We start from the raw sequence: 20,137 nt of genomic DNA on the forward strand, positions 1-20,137 counted from the left end.
ACACAATACATTTAAGAAATACATATAATAACAGAGCCTTAAATAGATAATAGGTATTTTCAATGCACTGCATTCAGATATCTGAATTACCATTAGGTAAAATAAATATTAAGAATAATGTCAGAGCAGAGTTTGGGAAGAATTCTGCAAAGATGAACTATCTCTATTTTGCAAATTTAAACTGCAAGTACAACTGCATAGCAGGGTGCATTATATAACACATGTGCTAATGACGAAAATGAGAAGAAATTATAATTACTATTTCTCCAAGCCTCTCATGCACATAACCATTTCAGATAGAGGTTTTCTGGCTCCATGCCACCTTCTCCAGTATTTTACCCCTGTGCTTTCCCACTCAGAAGCCTTCAGTCCCAACTGGATTGTTTTATGATGCTCTAAATTTTAGTGTTGGACTTCAGGAGACATGGAAGGAGAACATTTACCAGCCCCTGCTCCGGCTGCCAGCAGCCTAACAAGTTTAGACAAGATGTTTCGTATATGACAGAAATGCTCTCAGACAAAAAATATCCTTATAGGGTAACTTCAAAAGGATCAGGATTACAGTTAACATACCTGTCCTCACAAACTTTTAGTCACACACCTGCACAATGAGTTTTGCCAGTAGCCACTGAGACCTGTTCCATCCTCTAAAGAAAAATTACAAACAGAGCACCTCAAAATAAAAAGATCCATCATGTGAGTCTAAACATATGGTGTTTTACACGAACTGATAGGAACAAAATATCTGTTGAAAAATCTTAAAGTCACATCTCTTGTTAATGAGCTACTAGAAAATAAAAATAAATCAAGACATTCACATAAATATAGCTTCATTTTAAGGAATTAGTCTAATTAAGAAATAATTAGTAATGACCTGAATAAACCAGGACAAATACAGCAAGACTTTTATCATTAACATGTTAACAAAATGATGCCAAGAAAAATTTCCATAATATTAGAAGTCTCTTCACACAACACTCTCTAAATATTTATAACTGTAGTCCCCTACACGTCTCTCACTCATTTGCTATCATGCATTGAAAAAGATCTAAAGAAGGAAAAACGCTAACCCAGAAGAATCACCGGTTTCCATTAATGTCTTCGCCACAAAAGACTAATAAAGGCAAAACCAGAGATTCTTGCAGCTCTGCTTGCAAAGTGTAGCGTTACCAACTCTTGCATTTTTATGAGTTTCATTACAGTTCGTGGTTTTCTTGACGTTCCACCTATCCAGTCCTGTCATATTTTCATTTTAAAGAGATAAATATATAACTGCCAAAAGAACTCAAAAGTTCAGATGATGTGGATCAAAAAAAGCCCAGAAGCCAGATTAAAAGGAACTTAAAGCATCACTCAAACTCTCATGCAAGTTTTGGGGCTCTGACATATTCTAAATTCTTGGGACAGGTAACATTTCAGATGGTGAGAGCAGGATGCCTAAGGTTCAGCGTGACTGAAGTCTCCACAAATAACTTGGAAATACTGTAATTAAGAAATAATGACAGTGCACTAGCAATTTCATGCTGTCAAGTATGGAAACAGGATTTCCATCTGACTGCAATAGAAGCGAGATTTGAGTGGAACAAAGTAGTTGTATATAAACATTAGGATATGCTAAGGTTTGTGATATCATACAGTTATGTTTATGCACTGACACATACTTTTGGACATATTTGTAGGTATTTAATCATAGTATAGCAGAAAAGCAACCTGTATGCACACATATATACAACAGACTGAAGAGCAGCTGTATTATTTTGAAGTGGATTGGTATATGAATTAGTCTTTTATTGCCGGTAAATGTTATCAGTCAGAACTATATTCACAAAACATGCATTTTCTTACATTGTATTTCTTGTAAACACTACAGACTTCACCTATGATACAAGAGGAAAATGGATTCTATTTATGCTCATGCAGCATCAGTCAATTTGTTAACTTAGGGCTAGCTGCAGGGCCAAATTATGCTGCTACCTATACCCATGGCCCACTACTCAAGAACAGTTAATTGCCATCAATGTGGTAACAGAGACACAGTTGATATATTTCAGCGTCAGGGGGAGACGACCCACAAAGGGTTCTTATTTCATTTCTACAGATCAAAATATAAGATGTTACTATCACCTGCCCACAACCGGTCATCTGCCTCATCTGTGGGCCTGAGAAATAGGCGAATCCTGCAGTGGATTTTAAATATAGCAGTCAAAAAGCTTTGAAGATGACACAGGCAAGTGGATCCTGGACTCCAATTTTTTTTTTTTTTTTTTTTTAATTTCTTTTTACAGCACATAGTTATTTTTGTATCATTTCAATAATGGAGACTTCATGGTCCATACTGCCATTTTTCCTCAAAGTCTCTTACAGACATGGAAAAAATACGTAACAAAGAACATGCCATAGTAGGGGCCCAATGAAACAATTGCATCATATTTATGGCTCCTAAACCTCGATGCAAGAAAGAGCAGATGCAGAAAGATTGGATTTTGAAGATAACCTAACTGCACATTCAACTGGACCATGATATTTAAATAATGAGATTTGTTGAAGCCTAATTCCCTTTAATGATGTTAGAGAAACATGCATAATGGAACATAGAATGCACAGACTGGATCATTGAGGCATGCGTATTTCTTAATTTTATACAAATTCTTTTCACACATTTTGCAAAAATATCATGCCACTCCACGTTAATGAAAACTTACTTTTGCATAAAAATTACAAACCTGTTTAGTATTTTTGCCACAAACACAGGCATATACAGCTTTAAAATTATGGCCCATTATCCTACAATAATTTTACAGAGATCAAGTATTAAAACCACAGTTCTGAAGTGACAGAACTAATTCTTATATCAGGTGTCCTATGATAGAGCTCCCTTTTTGAGGCTGAGCATTTTTGAGCGGACCACCAGAATTAAGTATTAGAATTATTTTTAATAAACTAAATGCTAGGAATTTCCAGCCAATCACATACTTCTTAAATTAATATCCATAATTTGATGGAAGAGAGATACAGTCTAAAAAGAATTAAAATGGAAACAAAACTCAATTTTCCACCAGAATTTCTTAGCATCACATATTAACTATCTAGGCTGTTTCACAAAACTTGAAGAAAAGGTAGGGTCATGTAGTAAGTAATCCAAAGTCAAGGGTTTCCAGAACACAGGTTTCTAAAGGGATTTACTTATGAACACTGAGGATTAGAATGGATAAAGCAGTACAGCTTTTGCAAAGACAGTGGAAGGGTTCTATACAATAACGAAAAAAATTTATGCTTAGATGATGGTTATGCATACCCTTAGCAAAACTATTTATAAAGAGCATAAAACAGGTCAGTATGTCTGAATAAGGAAATGCAGAGAGTGTAGTAAAAGTGTAAGTGAATGACATAAAACATCAAGAAAGACAGGGGGAGTAGAAAGGTTATGGAATGAAGTTAAAAGCACAAGGGAAAAAACGAATCAAGAAGGTGGAAAATGAAAAGAAGATTGCAGGAGAGGATAAGACAGGTAATATGATTTTCTTCAGGTACATAAAGAACAAGAGGTCAGAAAGGAGACAGCAGGTCCTCTAACTGCAGACAGGAAATTATTGACAAAAAAATATAATTAATTCATTGCCTTTGTTCTCCAAAAAAAAGTTATTGTTACGGACCTTACCTCAGTTTTCATTAAAAAAAAAGAAGCTACAGATCGTTATGGACCCGCATTTCCAAGATGAAGAAATAGCTGTAGAAATCAAGGTTTTTCCAGCAATTAGAACATTAAGATTCTGAATTTTGACCAAATATCTAAATAAGACAGACTTCTTTCTTTATTGGAAGGAACAAGAGATATGGAGATTTGACCAACCAAATTTCAAAAATTTCTGTATTATATTCTGAATGTTACTAATGGACTAGGAAAAGCTTAAAGTAGTGCTGCAAAACAACAAGTAAGGCCAGACCTTCAAGACTTTGAGTTGAGCCACAAGAAAAGCACTCTATTTAAAAAATACACACTGCAACATTTTTGCACGCTTAGTGAAGGATCAAGAAGCTCAGAACTTGCGCACTTTTTCCAGAAAAAAACCAAACCAAACAAAAAATATATACCTAATAAGAGGCAAAATAGGACTGTCCTTGCCATTCATAAAGACAAGATTGATAGTTTCTACTTAATCTATGGTTAGTTGGCAGAATGCCAATGTATCAAAATGGGTTCAAGAAAAGTTTTTGAGCAGCAAAAGATTTCCTCACCAAGTTGTTTGACTTGCACCAAACAAAAAAACCCGATGTTCCCATCTTTCCTCTAAACTTCTAAGCTGTACCTTTGCATACATCAGCATAATCAGGCACATCTGAGTACACAGCAGGCAAAAAATGTGACAAATCTTACAGAAATGGGATACACAAAGTAATGGTAGTACAGACCTAAGCTGTAGGACCTCACCTAGTCTTTCCCTCCCCTCCATTCAGACCTGACATGCCCTTGCTAGAGGCGCGACACATCCCAGTCTCTGTGAAACTGCTGTCATGTCCATCACTGCATAAAGCTTGGAACAATTACAAACATTTGCAAGGCAAGACTCCTCCTTTTCACTGTAGGAAAACATAAGGTCTGGGGAAAGGGCAAAGTGTCTTCCTAGGTATTTATGTTGCACCTAGAACAGTGAGCCTTCAGCAAGATATTTTGAGGGTTGCTATAATACAAATAGACAAGGAAACTAAACACACAAACAAACTGATCATGCTGAAGAGTGAAGAAGTATCATGATGACATTTAAATGCCTTAAAATGCAATTAATATGTAATAGCAAAAGTAGTTTCACAGACTATTAACATAATATGACAAAAATGTTATTAGTCTCCTCTTGTTTTACTGAACACATCATTATTCTTTCCAGGAGTGGTGTTTGATTAGAAAATAATAATAATAAAAAACAAACAAACAAAACAACCTTGAAACCAAATTTTGTGTTATTTGTTACTGTCTCAGTAAACTCCAATTTTTCTTTATTTCTTACTGCTGTGCATTTCCACCTCCCACTCTTCAATGAGAAAATACTAATTTAGCCTGGTGTTTGGAGTCTGCATTATTTTTAGCATGGAAATCCAAGCCCACTACCTTGTCTTGACAGTTATAGGTTATAAACAAATCTTTGCTGATTTTTCCCTTTAATGAAACTTCACTCTGTTCCTCCTACAAATGACACAACAGTGCTGTTGAACAGCAGGAATGTCAAAGCCATGCAAGCAGTTAGATCTAAGAATAAAGCATATGCCCTCCAACAAAACTAACTGTTGACTTTTGTATGCTTTTCACATAAATGATATGAGGATGCTAGTGGATTCTGAAATGAATCACAGTACCCTGCTGGTATCTCATAACATTAAGATCTACAGTATGTATTGAATAGACTATTTACAGTAAAAATGAACAAGAGATGGTAAATTAGAGAGTTTATATAAAATAGATATCTCATTCCCCCAAGACAGAATGGGAGAATATACATAAAAATAACATGAATTTTAACTTCATTTCCTGTCAGGTTTTCTTTTTATCCCATAAACCAACCGTGGGGGAGAGAGAGAGATTTTCCAGGAGCTGGAAATCCCATTTATATCCCAGCTGTGCAAGCAATTATTTAAATCGTACTTTTAAGAAATGTGACTCTACATAAAATTTATATGCTCAAATATTTGATTTATGCACACAGTTACAGTGACCACCTTGTTTTTGACCTTGGTAAACAATCAATGCCAAAAAGTTCCCCACGAATTCAGGAGTCTGCCCATACAGATTTCATCAAAGGATCTAGACCTTTGTTTCTGCTGGGTTTGTTCCTGTTGTCGCATTTCTGCTTCCAGGTTTGATGAAATATCTGTTAATACTTAATCTTGCCATTTCCTAATCTCAATTAAAAAATATTAAAGAAATCCAAATTATACTTTAAGAAACAAAACCTGTTTTTCTCCAATTTATGGCATCCTAAAAAAAAGAAAAGCCTTCTATGTCTAAATCCATTTGTTACAGAACAGGAAGCAACAATATTTTGAGTAATCCATCACTCTTAGTTTTTAGAAAAAAAGTGGGGTTTTTAGGTTGACAGATTCACTTACTTCCCTCTTTCCCCACACAAGTAAAAGCAGTGCTAAGTCGTGAACAATCACGTCAGAACCAAAGTTTGGTACCAAACTGGTATTGACAGAGCAAAGAACCAGTTCCCATAGGATTCAGAGTCCTCTGTAGCATAATGCTATTTTATCAACAGAATGCTTTATTGGAGATTACAGACACCAACAGTTGCTTGTTAATGAGAGAGACACACACATACAGAGCCTCATATCAAGCACCTTAAATTCATTCAAGGCATCTCAGCCAGGCTACGCTGAGAAGTTGCACTGGAATAAAGGCGTTGCTGAGGGATAAGATTTGTATAACCAATGGAGCTCTCTATCAGTAACAGAACTTGCGTGGTCACATACACGCTACATCAACCTAACACACCATCAACGGTAGTGAAACTTCACTGCTCCAAAGCTTTTGGCCGCAGTGAAAGTTTCAGAAAGGAGTGTAATGACAGAGTAACGTTAACCCCAGAGCAGATTATCTGAACTTCCTCCAGTTTGCATCTTCAAGACTTGTTGAAGTAGAAGAGATTCACATATAAAAGTAGAGCTGATTTCTTCTTCCTATATGAAAATGCCTATATTGGAATAATACCAGTATAAATGAGTTCTGATGCTAAGCCTGATGCTGTGCTAACATAGGTTTATAGAAATTATAGTCTGTGACTATTATACAAACAGGAGTGCAACTGCTGAGACATAAGTCTCAGTGCTAGGTTAAGATTATAATGCCTACCTCAGGATATGGAGCAGCCTGCAGTTCCTTCACACGCAGCTATGACAGAGAGAATTCAATTTTTTTTCAAGAGGCTGCCCCATGGTTTTTTGAGATGCTACCTATAGCAAATCATTATTTTTAGCATTCACAGTGATGAATTTTCCTCTCTTCCATAGACATTATCATCAGCTTGCTTACTGAACAGTCCATGTAGGGATAGCTAAATTTCAAGTAATGCTGCCAGGCAACAACCTAATGGCACTTTCTCAGTCAGTGTTCATTTCTCTCTCTGTAGTCAAAACATGAAATTAATTCAAAACAGTCCTCTCTGAATTTACCTGGTGCCCCAACACGTGAACACATTAATGAATATATATGTAAACATATGAAAATAAAGCAAAAAACATAGAAAATATCTCATGCACCCTCTACATATACATGTGTAACGCAAGCTACAGAGATCTTTTTCACTGCCAGAATTTTCAGCTGTATGTCAGTTGATCTAACTACAGCTCATTTATATCAGTAAGTTTCTAGCTCATTAATAATCATATGCAATAGCTGCACAAGAACTTTTTTTTCTCCCTCAGTGATATTTTTTTTTCTTTTCTCCTTGCTAAATAATCAGAATTCCTCCCTGAAAGTTCATACTCTGCCATTATTCCAAGTTTTTTTGATGTAACAGTCACGGTTTGGAAGCACCAGTATTTTAACAGGTTTTCTCTGTGTATTGCTGATGCTTTAATTAAATCAAGCACATTATACTGAAATTTGCATCTCTACAAGACCGAACCCCTCCTCCCATGGAAGGCTGAGTGCCGCCTTTTTTTCAGGGCATTAGTGGGAGATGACTGAGGTCTGACATTCCCCATCAACAGGTTTCAGCTCAAGACAGAGCAGATCACTTACACTTCAGACAATTCTGCCAGTTCAGATAACCAAGATTAAATTACAGTTTAGACCAGTCTTGAAGTTAGAAGCAAGTTCGTGTTTTATCCTTCTCAAAGAGAAGCAGGCTTCCGTGTGCTGCCTATATATCTCCACACTGCATATTGCAGAGATTCAAGATCAGAGTATGATAAATCATTCTGAAAAGGATGTGGCTGCACTAAAATGGACTTACACAGAAGACAAATTCATTCTTCTGTACAGGATAAATTACAGCTGTTCACTTCTAGTTTTTTGCTACAGTAATACTTTCAGTACCTGCAAAAATGCGTTCAAGTACTTAAAAATCTCTCTCACAAAATACTCCTTGGCACATGACCAAGCTAGGTTCCTCCATGATTGTGAAGCATTTCCATTATTTGTTCCATATTAAAAACAGAAATAGAATCCATTAAGACTCCAGCATCACCCTAAATGTTTGGCTCAGTCACAGAAACAAGAGTTTCATGTAACCTAAACTGAAGCAGTTCACAGTAGAGATTTGGTTGCTGTTGATTGGTCTGAATTCTTTATCCTGTTCTCAGTCTACTTGTTATCCAACATATAGAAACAATACTACACAGAGCAAATACTCCTAATTTGCTTTTCAGTCCTGTTAATGTAAGTTTTCTAAATATCTCAGTCTGTCACTACCAGTTGCAAGGCATCCTTTCACAGAAGTGTGATCTGCCATTATAAAAAAAAGCTGAAAGCTGATTTCACACCTCTGCTTGTTAAGTATTTTCTAAAGCAAATTAAGCTCTTTACTTAAAAAATAATTAAAACTAACTCTTCATTAACAGTTCAAATTGCCTAGGTAAATTTGGTCACAGCTCTAATTTGCACACTGTCGCTGAATAGTTTTATCAAGCTTCTTCATTTCATGCTTGCAAAGGATCACTTTCTGATTATTTCTCTTCCACACGTATGTACACTTGGCATGAATGAAATGGCAGTTATGAAGTTGGCAGTTATGAAATAGCCCATCAACAATGGCAACATCCTTTAAAATCTTGAGACCCAACTGGAAGCCCCCCATTGATGGGTTGGCACTTTGCCACTGATGCTTAAGAGGTTACAGAACTGGATTTTACTGCTGCAGGGATTACATGCAGTGATAAGTGATGGGAAACAAGTTTATACAACTTCAGGTTTTGTCCTGTACCTAAGGAATGCCTAACTAAAATCTCAAGCATTAACTGTAAAAAGTTAATGGATAATTGTTCCCATTTCTTCTGAGCCTACCTAGCTTTGAGCAAAGAACAAAACAGAGTTCTAACTGAGCAATTTTTGTCATCTTGGTCATGGTAATCAACATATGCAACTCTTCCTGCTTTTAGTTGCATGAAAGCATTCTGCCTATGAATACATTATCTATGTAAATGGGAGGTTTTGAAAATGAGCTCAGTGTTTTTAATTAACAGATTACCCCATAACCACTGTTTCTCAGCCAGTCTTTGCTGGCCTTCTATTTGAACCTTTGTTTCCCAATTCACTAGTCTTTTATCAACACTTGGCACGACATGACTTCCAACTTCACTGGAATCCTTTAGTTCTGTTATTGCAGGTCTTTTTAGAAGCACTTGATTGTTTTGCTAAAAGATATAACTGAAAAGTCACTAATAATTCTGCCCTGCTGGAATCAGAAAAGACTACAGATCTGAAGTGAACTCAGAATTGCAGAGATTAGCAGCAATTTTTGGATGGTGGGTACCTCACTGATTTGGACTAGAAAAGCCATCTTAAGTCTCCCCACCAAGTTCCTTCATCTGTTTTTACACATCTGCACTTTTCAATACTAAATAAATAAATTATTTGCCATTGTCTGAAATTTCCAACTAGTCTTATTTATTTAAATCTTGAGAGAAAACAAAAAGCATTATTTTTGAGAGTATATTTGTACAACTGAACACCTTGTGCTCCCACTAAACAGGGGCTCTAGGTTACCTGCTTATCTCACCAACCCAGAAGCAATTCAATTATATGCCCGTATTCTGCTTAAGCCCCTTCTTCAGAGCAGCATTTAGTAGTTTCATCAACAGGCTGTAGCAAGCCCCAAAACAAAACCGTTCAGTGTAAATCCACTGGTTTACTCTGACCCAGGGAATTCCTATCAGGTTGCTCTTCATCAAACCTCTTCGGAAGAAAAAAGGAATTACTACACACTTTTCTAAAACAGTCTGTCTTTGCTGGGCTTAATAACATCGTTACATCCTCTTGCTCTTCTTCATAAACAGCTTTCACTTAAAACCGAAGCTGACTGACATTCTCTGACCTTTAAGGAGACACCCCACAAAGTTACAGGTACAAACACACCAGAAGCGTCTACCTTTTCCCATTGGCAAGCACGATTTCATTAGCATAGTTCCAAACACATTAGAAAAAAAATAATTACTAATGGCTAATTTCAATGTAGTGGCTTTTGGACTTTTGCTGTCTTACCTAGCCTCCTCTGGCACAGTTTCATTTTCTCACTAGAAACCATCATGTTTTCAAATGTGTAGGTGATGAGGTCAGAATTACTATGGCAATTAATCACCCCGACATTAATATTTTGGTGGAATTTCACATACTTGGCCATTTTGGAACAATTTAATGGATTTCATAAAAAATAAACTCATAAATCAATCGGATAAATAAGTCTGTTTCAGGGGGGTTGGCTATCATTAATGTAGCTGCCTTACATTCCTCTTGCCAGCTTGAGTTTCTTTTGCTAACAAACAAAATCTAAACTCATTTGAAAACACAACTGACATGCAAATGGGCTGCACCAAATAGACTGGCAGGCCCTGACCCTCAGATTGATTATTTTTTCACTCTTATAAATATTTTCTTTTACTAAAAACAATTTATTTAAAAATAAACAGTAGAAAGAGGAGATTAACTCGGACAATCAACAGTTGTCTGAGTAGAATTCAGTACTCCTCTAATTTAATCATGTTTCTCTTGTAATGAATATACAGAAAAATTCCTGCAGGTTTTTCACTATTCCTCCAGGAGAAAGAGGGCGGCAAAAAACAAAATTTCAAACATTCAATGAAAGAAACTTCAACAAATTTTTATAATAGGTTAAATATTCTTAGCTAATTTAAAACATTTTGAGATACACGGATGGTAAAATCTGCAAAGTTCTATGAAATACTGTGATCACTAAAGCTCTATTTTGTGCCTTATTATCATTTTTTTAATTCTCATCCCTTGAGTATATATGCACTAAGCATCGGAAATAAATCAGTGCTCATGCACAGCAGCCCTCTGTGTAGCTGGAAGGATTCAAACAGATTTCATCTTTTTTCCTTGCTCCACCACTGATTATATACTTGATAGTATGATGGCTTGCAAAGAACTTGTATTTTTTCATAGAGATCTATTCTTTCCTTGCTTGCCCTTTGCATTGAACTTTTTCTTACAGGACATCAATACTGGGTAGGGGGGCTCAAACAGAAAAACAGAAAACAAAAACACTTTTGAGAGAAATTTAAGGGTCTTTCGGGTAATTCATCTTTCGGTGTACTAAGGAAATCAGGGAGAAAATCCTGCTGCCTTCCTGACACCATGATACATCTTTATCGGAAAACAATAGGCTGGATTCAAAGACAGACTAATCAAGTTGAGGGATCTCCTACAGAACTTTTCAACTACATTTTGCACAACAGGATGCCAGCGAGCATGCTGAGCAGAGTGCTATATAACAGGTTAGAAAGCACTACAGCCTGTTAGGATATACATTCACATTGCTCTGGATAATCTACTACACTGCACTATTTGTATGTAACTTGCATTGCTTCGAAAAGGCTCCTCTAGGGAAATGTTTTCGTCTTAATTTAAGTGTATACTTTTGCCAGATCAGATAGGAGGGCCATTTGTGGTTTGCTGCATTAGGCTGAAAAGACTACTATGGTTTTTCAGTAAAAAAAAAAAAAAAAAATTAAAAAAAAATCAAGGTTTATACTGAACACATTAAGGTAGAAAGCCACCGATAAAATAAGAAACAGCTGGTAAATGAAGACAAGGAACAGTGTTAAAAAGAGTAACTGCAATGTTTTTCTTTAAGAAGGATATCACAAATATCTACCATAATGTAACTCCCATAAATCCTATGCGAGTGGTTAACATACACTGCACCATAGACCCGGATGAGAAATAGATGTTTAAGTGTTGAAAACCAACATATGGTAAGTTTTAGCGGTGCTGTTTGAGCAAGTATGACTAGTCATCTAACTGCCAAACTCTTCCAGAGGAGGAGAAAGACAGCACTGAAAGTACAAGTATGAATTACTATACAGCAGAAGACAAAACGAAGAGGTCAGGGATGGAAGTCAGAACTGTCACCAGAGCCTGTGCCCCACATGGGCTGGAGTATCGCACGCTCCCTGTTGCACGAGGATACAGAGGTTAGTCCCCCATGCTGTGGTAGAAGTGACAACATGCAAATGTACTAACCATTTAGCATTTTGAATTCTGCTGCTCATCTGTATTGAAGTGGCCAGACACAATTTATCTGACTGCACATTTCAAGAGCTAGATAGAAAACATGAATTGACAGGTCCTGTATTTATACTGTGCATTTCAGGACATTGTGGTGCAGTTACTTTGCAGATTTCAGAGATCATTTGTTAGAATTTCAGTGGGGAGAAACATAACATTTATTGAAAAGGAAAGGAATCTTCAGTAAAATCTTTGTAGGAGACATACCTCTGACAGAGATGTATCTGCTAACATTTTCATATTAACAGAATCTTCTTTATTTCTATTAAAAGATATCCATTACTAAAAATGGAGTTGAATAGTATTTCCCATTGACAGCTTGACAATAAAAAAGAAAAAGTATAACCACATAGTACCTTAGTGGCAACTTCCTGAAAAGATCTCCTTTTGTCCAAACATAATTTTGTATTCACAAATCAAATGCACACACAATGTTCAGACAGTATTTCTACTAAAGATAAATGACAAATTACATGCAGAAAGCAGAGTAGAGTTCCGACTGCATGTAAAAATAAACCATTTACCATTTCCAAAGGACAAACGCTTCTTCGGAAATTTTATAGGACAGTAGCCGCAATTTAGTCTTCAATAACTGCAGCCCTTTCAAAAGCAAATACACATTCAAAAACTATATATTACGAACATAGAGGCAGAGATCCTATTGCTATGAGTACTCACTTCATAATTGGCAATTGCTTCTCTATCAAGGGTTCGGGTCACGGAGACTTCCCCACTGATCTCATTGATTCTAAAAATTCCTTTTGGGTCTTGATCTACTCCCTTACCAGAGAGTCGAAACTTTGCTCCCTCTGTCCCTTCACGGCTGATGACCTGCATGGCAGAAAAAAAGAAGTTACAGGTCATATTATAAAAACTTCTAAAATCATTCTATTTCGATCTTTTACCTAATGTCGTGGTATATTCCCTGCCAATAATACATAACTATAAAATATGGTTCATGGTAATATATAACTGTAAAATATGGTTTCAATCATTCAGAAAACTCTGTGTGATTCTTGTGTAAAACTCTGGAAAACCTACTCATGTCCTTAGACAGTTCCTATCTTATCTTTACTGTCTTCTATTTCACTACTTAAAGTTTCTATTATTCCATTGCTACTGTATTCGCTCTATGTCTAGAATTTGACATTTTATTTAATTCTGTATCTTTTTTCAGTTAAATTGATAAAACAGCTACAAACTTACAAAAAAAAAAAAAGACGTATTCCATTGAATAGCATAAAGCATACTTATTTCACAACAACCCTTACAATACCAGATAGCCATCACACATTACTTTCCGATTAGTCAGTCCTTTTTATTAGTCATCATAAAGTCATTACAAAATAGACTACTTTCAGGTTGGTTTTTTCCCCCCATTCCCTTCTACAGTCCTCCTTTCCCAGGATTTTAAACCAAGGGAAAAATCTCCTCATGAAAACATCTGGATATCCTGCCCAGAACTCTGCTTAGTCACACTGTTGGAATTCCTCCACTTTCCAAATTTATATTTATATATATACACACATGTGTGTATGGAAACTCCTTGTTACTATCGCTACCTTATTTCCCCATAAGAAAAAATCCCTAAAAATCCAATTTCAAGGCTGTCTCACATTAGTGACAGTAGCATATGTAAACTTGCAGAGCTACACAATGTTTGTTATAAGCTACATGCTTTGCAAATTTGTATTTGTACACCAGAATCTGGAAGGATTATAAATTAATCTTGCCCTTTAAGGCTGATAATCTTGCCAAACCATTCCTTCCCTCTGCTGTTTCATGTTCTTTTGTTTCAAGCAATTTTATATCGTTAATATTTCCGCAGAAACATTAATTCAAATATTTATATGCTGGTCTGAATTACAGCTCAGGAAGAGGAAGGGAAAAAGTGGTCTTAGAAATCTGGACCCGTTCCCATTTTGGGATAATAAATATGCAGGGTGTTTAATAATGTCCCTGAGGAAACACATGTTTGTTGCTCTGTTGCTGTGGGTTCAGCAACGCTGGTTTGCAGATTACTGGGCAGTGAGATTTTGACTAAACTCCATAATCATTATTCTTTTATTTTAATTGAGAAAAAATTGCCACAAGTTATGAAATAGGAAATCAGCATTTTGAGAGATAAAGTTTCAATTCTCAAACCCTTTGGGGAAGGGAGAAATTTCAAAGTAAAAACCTGTTTCAGCTATTTTTTCTTCCTCCTTCCGAGTCAGAAACCCTAATGGATGAAGTTTTCTTCTCATGTATTTTTGAGTATGTCACGCCAAAACACAGAGGCAGGCAATAGTGCAGGTGACAAAAGGGCAAAGTAACTTTGTAACTTCAGATTTTGTGATGAAACTGAAACTTAATGGTTCCTACTGAAAAGTTACCTGCTGTTCAATTTATTTTTTGACCAATCTCTGGTATTTATTACACCAAGCCTAAAAATATGTGTTTTTCTTAACATAAAGCTATGCTTACAATTTTGCAATGTCATGACCATTGCTCACTTTTGTAGGGAAAAGATGAATTGACCGTCTTCTGCCCTGATTTCTGAGACTTATTACAAAATAAGTGCACCTTCCCATCCAATATAAGAACAGTGGTTTGAAAGGCCTGAAGTCAGCCACAGGCCAGCACAAAAATCTAATTCAGAGATGTCTACACAACAGCCATCTCCACCATAGCCATCAAACATTACCTAACCATTTATGACAAACTTAAGGTGTACTATAGGTGCAATGCCCTAGTTGTAAGAAGCCACAGAAAGAAAGCAAAACAAATCATGGGCTGCGCAAGGGAATTTATCAGAAAAATATACAGATCTTTCTCCACACTAGATGGAAAGGGAGGAGTGTAATAATAATAGTAATAAGGGACCCTGCAAACCTGACTGGAGGGAAAATTTCCTCTCGACTCCAAATCTGGCAAAGATCTTAACCTTGGGTTTGATGGCGAGACATCCCAAAGTGGTACCGGAAAGATTTGTACTCCTTGGAGCTACAACACATCTCATATCTCATCCCCAATTTAGCTGTAAACCATTCTTCAGCATATAATGTATAGGACCAACAGAGTTACCAGACAGCAGAGTTTTTTCTAAATGACTGAATGTGTCCATTCAGCTTTTTTAAAGCTTCAGGAAGCAGTCACAGTCACAGTGCAAGTATGTGCAGACTCTTCTCTCCCATCTATTTATCCATCTATGCATCTAGTTATTGCACAGCGACTTATGCTTGATCTAGTAAGAAGCAGCACAGGTTAGAGATGCTCCACATACCACTGCATCATTTGTTCAAGAACAAGGATGGTCACCCAAAAAGCAATTTTCCGAAGTACTGTTCTTTAAAATGTTTAATTAGCCACAAGAGGGAGCTACAGACTCCCAGGAATGTAAGGAAGGCCATTAACATCTCCTAATTAAGATGCTTATATAATGGCTGCATAGTTCAAAGAAAGTGCATTTCCTAGTTCACACTAAGCTCAATACAATGAAAAGTTTAATAAAAATCAGGCTTAATTTGCCATATGGTTTGGTGCTTCAACAAGAGCAAGGAAGAAAGAACAGGAGGGTTGTCTGACATCTCCTCTGGCAAAACTGCTATTCTGAATACTGTCATAAACACAGCACTGTTCATATGAAAATTTCCTAGCTTACAATGTATTTATACAACTAAGCTTTCCCAATTTACTGGCTGAGAAAAAACAAGGCCAGATTATTTCGGCTGGAATGTTTACTTTGGGATGCCGTTTTTACATTTCTGAAATACGTAAATTACTTTCCCACAGTTCCTACTACCTGAAGACCAGACAGAAACACTTATTTCCATAATTTGTTCATGGCTTTAGGAACTTCAGTGCAGGTTCTAATATTGAAAATGTCTGCTCTGTATGACAGTGGCTGTGTTGCATATAAAGATTCTTCATTCTAAGGAAACGGTCCAGTTAAGGTCGCTCAGGCAGACTCAAGCCCCTACCTCCTGAGAATATGGATAAAGCAGGCATACTTTATCTGGCCTCCCAATTTCTACATATTTTCCCTTGTTCTGATCTCACAATTCAGAAGGGCCTTGACATTGTATGGGCAGATAGCATAGACAAAATAGATGCCAGTTGAGCATCCCACAATAATATAGACTCTTGAAGACTGTTTTCTCACCCAGAACCCAAAGGACAGTATTAGGTATACACTTAGACATTACTCACTTCCCCACAACTGATAACACTTTCGCATGTCAAGGGTACCTCAGAGAATAAATGTGTTGAAAACTGAGGTGATCCATACTAGCCTCGTCAGGACCACATATCTAGCACCCAAGACAAACCAGTATTTTTTTTTCTTTTTTTTTTTTTTTTTTTTCCAAAAGACAGAGACTGTACAATTCTTCTCAACTAAGACACACTTTCAAGAAAACAGAATGTCACTTAGCTGACAGGATCTGCTTTTTGCTGAACCATGGCCAAAACATATTTACCAAGTGCTAATTTTTCAGCTGACATTATGTATCCCTTCCAGCTAAACTCATTTCGGCAATGTGATCCCCCTGTTGTTACGGGTTTATCGCAAAAGTGAATCAGTGTTCTCAAGAGAAGAAGAAAAACAGAAGTACAGAAAAACCACACTACCCCCAGAGAGAGACTTTACAGTTCTGCAACCCCAGCAAATCTGTCCTTAACAGCACCATCCTAGTTTAAGTTTACCAGTTTCATTCTTTAAGAAGTGTTTGCCTCAACCACTTGCATAATTTCTTAGTTCTTGACACTATCTGAATTAGAGATGCATCGCAGTAGTTTCACTTTTTAATTAGAAAACAAATCCCTCTCTCGAACAGGAATATTTGGTTCATACCCCAGTACTTTTCATTTCAGAGCATTACACTGTCTATCGTCTTTTTTTTTTTGGGGGGGGGGGGTGTTTGTTTTCGGTGTTTCCTCCCTCTCCTAGGAAGCAAATTTATCCATGGAATATTTAGAGGTGAACTATTTTTTCCTTTAATCACTATGCTCCACAAAAGCAAAACAATGGTTTAGGCCCATTGTTTAGATATCATATAAATATTTAAACAGACACTTCCTGTCCTGCCATACTGAAAATCATTCTTTACAGTCAGAGGCTCCATCTGCTCTCTACTGACTTAATCTTTCAACCAAAACAAATGCAAAACATTCCCATCATTATTCAGAAGCACTAACCAAGAGAAACTGTTATATTACTATAAGCTAAACATACAAAAACTGTGCTTAGAAAGCAATTCATATAATTTGCTGAGTTTAATAACTTATTAAATCTATTGGTTCTCAATAACTCTATCTTCATTAATTAAATACTAGATGAACTAGTTAAGCAAAGGAACCAAATTCTGCTCCTTGACAAAGGGAGACATGTTGGCCAAATCTGACCTTTGCTTTCTCTCTCACTAGGACTTCAGAAGTCATTCAATATATGGGTGATAGCCAAGAACATCCAGGTGATTTATTCACATAAGTAATGGTAACAGTCACTTAGAGAAGCTTTATAATGTCTATGTCCTTTGTTCATGATAATTAGGGATAAAACCAACATGCTATACATGACAGTATATATTTTAGGTAACACTTTTTTCTTGTTTACATAGTGAGCCTTGCTATTAGCTTCATTATATTACTGTATTGGCTCTGTGTGGCAAAGTTTTGGTAGCAGGGGGGTTACAGGGGTGGCTTCTGTGAGAAACTGCTGGAAGCTTCCCCTGTGTCTGACAGAGCCAATACCAGCTGGCTCTAAGACGGATCCCGCCACTGGCCAAGGCCGAGCCAATCAGCGATAGTGGTAATGCCTCTGTGATAACATTTTTAAGAAGGAAAAAAGTTGCGGGGGAGACAGAAACGGCAGCCAGAGAGAGGACTGAGAACATGTAAGAGAAACAACTCTGCAGACACCAACGCCAGTGAAGAAGGAGGGGGAGGAGATGCGCTGGAGCAGATTCCCCTGCAGCCTGTGGTGAAGACCATGGTGAGGCAGGCTGTCCCCCTGCAGCCCGTGGAGGTCCACGGTGGAGCAGATCTCCACCTGCAGCCCGGGGAGGACCCCACAGTGGAGCAGGTGGGTGCCCGAAGGAGGCTGTGACCCCGTGGGAAGGCTGCGCTGGAGCAGCCTCCCAGCAGGACCTGCAGCCCCATGGAGAGAGGACCTCACGCGGGAGCAGGTTTTCTGGAAGGACTTGTGACCCTGTGGGGGACCCACGCTGGAGCAGTGTGCTCCTGAAGGACTGCACCCTGTGGAAGGGACCCAAGCTGGAGCAGTTCGTGAAGAACTGCAGCCCGTGGGAAGGACCCACATTGGAGAAGTTTGTGGATAACTGTCTCCCGTGGGAGGGACCCCACGCTGGAGCAGAGGAAGAGTGTGAGGAGTCCTGCCCCTGAGGAGGATGAAGCAGCAGAAATAATGCATGATGAACTGACCGTAAACCCCATTCCCCATCCCCCTGCACTGCTGGGGGCGGGGGGGTAGATAGAGAATCCAGGAGTGAAGGTGTGCCCAGGAAGAAGAGAGGGGTGGGAGGGAAGGTGTTCTAAGATTTGGTTTTAATTCTCATTACCCTTCTCTGGTTGATTGGTAATAAATTGAGTTAATTTTCCCCATGCTGAGTCTGTTTTGCCCATGACAGTAATTGGCAAGTGATCTCTCCCTGTCCTTATCTCCACCCACAAGCCCTTTGTTATATTTTTTTCTCCCCTGTCCAGCTGAGGAGGGGGGAGTGATAGAACGGCTTTGGTGGGCACCTGGCGTCCAGCCAGGGTTAACCCACCACACACCTGGACAAATGCCCATTCAGTATGCTATCCAAAACACAAGCTAAGTTAATATAGTCAAGTATGAACAATATTTGCAAAATTGAAGTAAACAACAGAACAAAACCTCAGCAATTAAAGAGGCCGATGCACTACAATAATGCAGGCAATATCACGGTCCTAAATTTCAGAATATTTCCAGATCAGTTTTCAATCTCCAGTCTATGTATGAGGTTTTCAAAGCTGTATAAATCTCCTAGACCATGTGCTTTCACTGCAAAGCTTAAACCAGCTAGTCAATCAATCACTCAAATTCTAATATTTGTGCTTGCACCAGAACAGCACTCTAGAAACCACAAGCACAGAATGAAAAGGGGTTTGTGCCCAGCAATAGGAATATACAACACTGACCCAACCTCCTGTGACAGCTGAGGTAAAGGAACACAAAGTCAAGGTGAAGAGTTTGGTTTCTGGTGAACCAAAGCTGGGGAAAACTATATTTAGTACAGCAGACATTGCTTCTGGGTCATCACTTACAAATATTTTGCTTGATGCTATTGACAGTCCTTATAAGAATACACATGTATATATTTCCCAGAGAAAGAAGAATGTATACAGACAACAGACTTAACTCAGCAAAGAAAGCCATAATTCAGTTATTTTAAACTTTAAAAATCTATTTTCTATGTCAGATCCCCAAGATTCAGCTTTAACTGGGTGAAACACATGACTGGAAAGCGTTTGAATTTTGCACTTTTAACGTACACACTAAGAACTCAGTGGCCACTGGGCAAAACTACTATTACAGGATTAGCCATTACTTCTTATTTGCATTCTTTTGCATTGGTTGTCTTAAGACTTATGAATTACAGAAAAACATTCCTCAAACAGGAACACATGTATTATTACAATAGTGCATCTGTAAACTGAAGCCTTTTTAATAGCTGTATAAAATTTTTGAAGTATTGAGTACTGGGTCTACTAATATCTTGAATGTGGAAACTTTTATGCCAGCTGTCAGAGATGTAACATGAGAATGAAAAAAATCAGGAGCTGAAAATAAATTAATTATGAAAATGAAAAATCATACACCGATATTCTCAAGAGGGGTTTTTTTTTTTAGCATCTTAACTGTGAGCTTTG

At 37.5% G+C, this 20,137-nt stretch overlaps 1 protein-coding gene across 3 annotated transcripts in view; it reads right to left on the reverse strand.

Annotated features, from left to right (window-relative positions):
- The window catches only part of CDH13 (cadherin 13), a 541,021-nt gene that overhangs the window by 283,745 nt on the left and 237,139 nt on the right, over nucleotides 1-20,137 (reverse strand). For all 3 annotated transcript variants that reach the window (XM_052797009.1, XM_052797007.1, XM_052797006.1), the window contains exon 5: nucleotides 12,920-13,072. In XM_052797009.1, coding sequence (XP_052652969.1) covers nucleotides 12,920-13,072 — 153 coding nt within the window. The remainder of the gene's footprint in view (nucleotides 1-12,919; nucleotides 13,073-20,137) is intronic.

Source organism: Harpia harpyja, chromosome 9, assembly GCF_026419915.1.
Source record: "Harpia harpyja isolate bHarHar1 chromosome 9, bHarHar1 primary haplotype, whole genome shotgun sequence".
In the NCBI taxonomy this organism is placed as follows: Eukaryota; Metazoa; Chordata; class Aves; order Accipitriformes; family Accipitridae; genus Harpia; species Harpia harpyja.